Genomic DNA, 6,067 nt, shown 5'->3' on the forward strand with positions numbered 1-6,067 from the left:
CACAAGGACAGTAGTAACCAGCTGTCTTGGAGCAGACTGTGGAGGTAAATAGAGAACCTGTAAGAAAGCATTTCTAAAGGGGAAAAATTAGACAAGTTTGGTTGTTATGGCTTCGTATTTTCTACTGGAACAGGTTGGTAGTTATTTAGTAACAGGAGGTTAAGGCTTTGATTTGAAAAGTTTGAAACAGTGGTTTTTATGTAAGTAAGGAGATATTTGATGATGCATGGTCTAGTGTTACAGCCAGTAGGAGGAGGATTATTGGGTCAGCTACTGCCGAAACTAGGGTGGTGAGCTGGGGGAGTTGTAGGAGGAAGTACAGGCTCGTGTGGAACAATAGGAGGAAGAGAAGTCGTAGGGGAGACAGCGGATGTTAGCATGAGCCTGGGGTGAAGGTTCGAAGGATTACAACTAAGGCAAAGACAGGGGTGGTCGCGGAGGAGAGAGAAAGACTGAACTTAGGGAATCTCTACCCCCTGTTTTGAATGCTCACAGAAATTATATAGGTCCCGTATAATATTGCAATTTAGGGACCCCTGAGGGGGCCACTGATTTTGGTTGTCTAAGGGATATGTAGGCCAGTCCTGTGTGCAGAGGCGAATTAGGCATTTGGGTTTGATATCAGGGGTGAGTGAAAGTGTGTTGAGATTATTTAAGAGGCATTTAAGGGGGGAATCGGCCAGCAGGGATGACGAGCCTCCCATGGTGGGACAGGTGGACTAAATGGGGCATCCCCCGAAGAGTCAACTGCCCAAGAAGTGTGGCTGTGGCAAAGCCTGTCATCACAGGGGTTTGGCACAACCAGGGTTCTCCTGGAGAACTGAGGGGTCAAGGCACCTTACGCAAGGAATTTTGGAACAGACAGAAAGCACTTGACTGAGCGACGGGTGAGAGGGTGTTCAAGATTCCTGCTGGTCGAACAGGGTTTTCTGTGGGGCAATAGATGTGGGAACCTCCGAGGTCCGCTACTGCCTGACAGATGTGGGAGCCCTCCAGAATCCGCTGTGGGCCAGCAGACGTGGGACCCCTGGGGTCCGCTGCAGCCCGACAGCTGTGGGAGTCCTTAGCGGGGGAGAAAGAGAGAGAGGGAGAGAAAGAGAATCTTACGGAAACCACTGTGGGTTAGCAGACATGGGACCCCTAGGGCTCACTGCAGCCCGACAGCCGTAGGAGTTTTTAAGGTTTGAGAGAGATAAAAGAGAAGAAGAAGCCTTTAGGGTCTGCTGTGGCCGTGAAGACCGAGGCGGAGTGCATTCCCCATGGCCTGGGGCTGGAGGGGCTGCCAGACAATCAACGGTCAGTTCCCCCCGGTGATCCTGGGCAAGTTTTAGGCTTCCATGTCTGGGGAACTCACCTAGCCAATGATCATTGGTGGATGCAGCTCACGCATTCAAAACAGTGGGGAAGGTCCGGGCGGGCTGGAGTGGCCACCGGCACCGGGTCAGGGATCCCGCCTACGGGGACAGACCCACACAAGGGCAGGAGAGCACCCGATCTGAGTCACGGCACCAGTGAAAGGATTTCGGCGCCAGGAACAACTCCACACCCAGCCAGGACCAAGAGATTTATTAAAGGGGCTGTTACAGAGAGGGTCTATAACCGAGAAAAAGCAAGAGAGAGAGTTGCAGGGAGAGGGTTGTATTTATTAGCCTGACAGGGGCCGGAAGGGGCTGTGCTAGGTTTCTATTGGAGGAGCAGGGTGGGCAGATGCCGTGTTATAGTCCTATTGGACGTGTAACAAAGCTAGTTACGTCATGAGAAATGATTGGAGGCTTGGAGATTTGAACTTTGAGCGCGAGGGGAATCGTGTGTGAAGAAGCCGGAACCTAGGGCCTTTGTTGTCTAGTGGACTTTACCACGTTTGGTGCCATTTTGGGAGCCACCCCTCTGGCTGTTTCCTGCACCCTTCACTTATTAACACACGAGCAGCCTGTACCACCCCAGAGTTTTCCATTCAGTAGGGTTGGGGTGGAATCTGAGAGCCGGCATGTCTAACAAGTTCCCAGATGTTGCCACTGGTTCTGGTTTTGAATTTTGAACCCACTTTCCTAGAGCTGTTGTGCTTCTTTCCTTAATCTGTAGAGCTACTCTCCAAGGGGTCTTGATTTCCTTTAGTAGGGAATCATATAAAAAGTCAGCCTGGGAGTTCTAGAATGCATATAAAAACTAGTGGTGGGCAAAAGTGCTTACCTAAACCTTTTTCTGAGCTATTCTTAGTAGTGACAGAACTGAAAAAGATATATCCTTTTTAAAGTTATGCGTTCCCAATGATTTTTCCAATTTAATGTATCATGTTATTGGATGCTACTTTTGGAGGGGGCAGGAAGCAAGCTTTATTGAGAGCACAGAAAAGCTCCCACAGTTGGAGGAGACCTGAAGGGGTTGCCCTGGATACTACTTTTTTTAAAGCATGAGATTTCATCATCCATTAACATTTTTACCACATTTAGAGTTAAAACTATCATTAATAATATCTCATCATGAGTCATGAGAGTTGAAGTTCCATCATAACTGAATTCAAGTCTGAATTCATAAATGAACTGGTCAGCCTAGGCAAGGTGGGCCGGAGCCAGTGCTGCAGAAATAATGCAAGATTGCAACCAAGTAAGAAAGTAGAAGTAAAGTTTATTATTCACCTTTCACAGATCAGAAAGGGGGCCAACACTCAGAGGCAAGTGTGACCGCTAAGGGTCATAAATGGGTATATTTAAGGGCCTTTAGGTAGGGGGATTTTGACCCAAAGGAGCATCCAGGGATGTAGGTCTTTGATGTTGATTGTAGTCACATGAGTCTTAGATCTTGAGGTCACCTGGACATTATCATCTCCAGCCCTCAGGTGGTGGGCTAGATGGGAGGAGACAAGGGGAGGGTGTTTTCCTGCAAGAGACTTGTTGGACATTTGCAATCCACAAACTCCTTGACCAAAAGGTGGTCTTATTATCATTTCTATGGCTTTGGCCAGCCAAGGGGTGATCTTTGCCCTTTTGCCTTGACAAGGAATTTGAAAGTTTATTAGAGAATATTATGCTAAATCATCAGTTGAAAGGTTGGGCTGTCCTGGTCTTGCAACTGATGGAGATTTGCCGAGGGAGTGGGTAGGCTGCTGCTTGGCCTGCAGTAGAATGTCTGAGGGCTTCCTATAACCTGCCTATTAGAAATTTATCTCATCTATGTCTAACCTGTGCTAGATTCAAAGTGTGTCACGGGTAAAATCTAAGCAAAAATGGCTATGCCAAGGCAAAGAGACTACACTAAACTAATGTTGTTCTAGGTTTCTATAGGTATATCCTTTCATTCCTACCTCTTCCTATTTTGAAAAATATTCTTATTTGCACCTGGGAACAGGGACAAAGGTCAAAGCTTCTGTAGCTACTTCCTGCTGAACATGGGTCATAGAGCTGTCCCTATGTCTAGAGCAAGAGGAGGTGATGAGAGGACAGCAGCCCATGGAGTTAAGTATCTTTAGTATTTGTATACAAAGCACTGTGTACAAGCATACACTATTAGAATTAATACTACTGTAATAAAGGCCATATAGTCATTTATAACATGTCGAGGCTTTGATGTCTGGTAAAATGTATTTATAGTTGCCCCAGTGGGCTTGATACCTACTGCATGAGTCCAGGCAGTTTCCACTGTTGCACCTGTGAATTTCAGAGTCCATATGTGTCTGTTCCCACAGCTTATCTTCAAGCTTCTTTGGGTTGTGATAAGAATGTATATACAATTATAAGGGGTTTTGTTAATAATAACTTTAACAAGGAATTACAGCTATTTTGACAAAGTCTGAAGAAAAAAATTGAAAATACAGACATGTAGTTAGGTTGTAGCTTAAATTGTAGGAAATGATAATGAACAAGAGAATTTAAAACAGGTAAACACTGGCAAGAGAAACTGGTTTCTTTTGTTTTTATAATAGGTCTGATATACCTTTACAATGATTGATATGCTAAAGGGTAAACCCTAGATTATTTTGTTATTCATCCTATGTTGGATTAGTAATCCTTGTGCCTTTTCTGCAGGCAGGTCAGGAGGAGGGTGTGGCCTCTAAGAGATGCGAGATGGGTATATTTAAGGGCCTTTGGGTAGGGGGGTTTTGGCCCAAAGAAGTGTCCAGGTCTGTAGGTGTTTGATGTTGATTGTAATCACATGAGTCTTAGATCTTGAGGTCACCTGGACATTATCATCTCTGGCCATCAGGTGGTGGGCTAGATGGGAGGAGTCAAGGGGAGGGTGTTTACCTGCAAGAGACTTGTTGGACATTTGCAATCCACAAACTCTTTGACCAAAAGGTGGTCTTATTATCATTTCTATGGCTTTGGCCAACCAAGGGGTGATCTTTGCCCTTTTGCCTTGACAAGGAACCTGAACGTTACTAGAGAATATTATGGTAAATCATGAATTGAAAGGTTGGGCTATCCTGGTCTTGCATCTGATGGAGATTTGCCGAGGGGGTGGGTAGGCTGCCATTTGGCCTCCAGTAGAATGTCTGAAGGCTTCCTAAAATCTGCCTATTGGAAATTTATCTCATCTATGTCTAACCTGTGCTAGATTCAAAGTGTGTCATGGGTAAAGTCTAAGCAAAAATGGCTATGCTGAGGCAAAGAAACTACACTAAACTAAGTTTGTTCTAGGTTTCTATAGGCACCTCCTTTCAATTAACATTTGTATTTTGGGTCCAACTGACCATAAGATCATCTTTATAGCGTCTCCAAAATGTCTTTAGCACTTAGACTTTGTCTTAAAGCATTAAGTTGTAATTTTATTCTTCAGTTTCTAAGTAGATGTTAAATTTTTTCATGAAGTACATTTTTAAAGGACTATTTAGACATTATGATGGTGAATGGTTTAGTAATTTATATCTTAATATTACAGGGATCAAATGTCTTTCCTTCTTTGGTCAAAAGTTGGAAATTTCCTGGCTGTTGGAACTGTTAAAGGAAATTTGCTTATTTATAATCGTCAGACATCTCGAAAGATTCCTGTCCTTGGTAGGTGATAGCTGAAAACACTGCTGAATATTTGAGATGCTTTACATAAATATAGATTCTGCTGCCTCAGGTTGTTAAATGTATTATTGTATTATTAAGCTCCCACCTAGAAGACAGCATAACAAGAAGATCCTTCACTGCTTACTATGAATTTCCCAGGGTACATAGAATGGATTGAGTAAAGGTTAACCTATGCTTTTGGGCATCAAGACATTAGTAGCATGGCTTCCATTTGTCCCTTTCTTGTCCAGATATTTTGCACATGGAACAGCTCATGTGCTTATTAATTTTCATTAATTTAATTAGTTATTAATTTTAGTTAATTTAGTTATGTTATAATGTGTGTAATCTTAGTCTACTTAGTAGGTGGATTAAGACATTTGGTGACTGCTTGGATAGAGTATGTCCACATTTCTAATTCTGACCCTTACTCTCTCCAAACACTAGTTGAATCTAGGTATGGACTATTGAGTTCTGTGTGCCCCCAGTATGCAGCCAGAGGGAGTTTCTGTTTGTTCCTTGTGTGACCTTCTTGTTTTAGCTCTTTGATTCTTTCAGCTTCTGGTCACTTGGCATTTGCCCCCTGAATACCTAAGAAGAACATATTGATTCTTTTCAATTATTGTAATACTCATGCTGATGAATGGTAGAACCCAGTGGGCTTAATTACATGCAGGCGACCATTACTGCCAGTAAAGGAATTAAATTGTGGAGATAGTAGCATTCACAGAATACCTGAGAATATGCCCTCCATTAAGTACACTTAATCATTTCAAATTATTTTTACATTTTGTGTCGTTCGAATGTTAACATTAGTTTTTTGTTTTGTTTTGTTTTGTGAGTTAGAGTCTCACTCTGTCACCCAGACTGGAGTGCAGTGGCCGCTCCCGGCCACCGCAGCCTCACCTGCTGGGCTCCGGCGATCCTTCCGCCTCAGCCTTCCGAGTAGCTGGAACTACAGGCGCGCGCTACCACACCCGGCTAATTTTTTTCATTTATTGTAGAGATGAGGTCTCGCCAAGTTGCCCAGGCGGGTCTCGAACCCGCGGGCTCAGGCAATCCACTCACCTCAGCCT

At 43.9% G+C, this 6,067-nt stretch overlaps 1 protein-coding gene across 2 annotated transcripts in view; it reads left to right on the forward strand.

The window, feature by feature from the left end:
* The window catches only part of WDR19 (WD repeat domain 19), a 110,234-nt gene that overhangs the window by 20,092 nt on the left and 84,075 nt on the right, over window positions 1-6,067 (forward strand). The window contains exon 5 of one of the 2 annotated variants that reach the window (XM_008055367.1): window positions 4,876-4,991. The exons of the other annotated variant lie outside the window; for it this stretch is intronic. Within the exon in view, the coding sequence (XP_008053558.1) occupies window positions 4,876-4,991 (116 nt within the window). The remainder of the gene's footprint in view (window positions 1-4,875; window positions 4,992-6,067) is intronic. 2 annotated transcript variants of the gene reach the window in all.

The sequence above is a fragment of the Carlito syrichta genome, unplaced genomic scaffold (genome assembly GCF_000164805.1).
Source record: "Carlito syrichta isolate Samal-C Ts95f unplaced genomic scaffold, Tarsius_syrichta-2.0.1 Scaffold301835, whole genome shotgun sequence".
Lineage (NCBI taxonomy): Eukaryota > Metazoa > Chordata > Mammalia > Primates > Tarsiidae > Carlito > Carlito syrichta.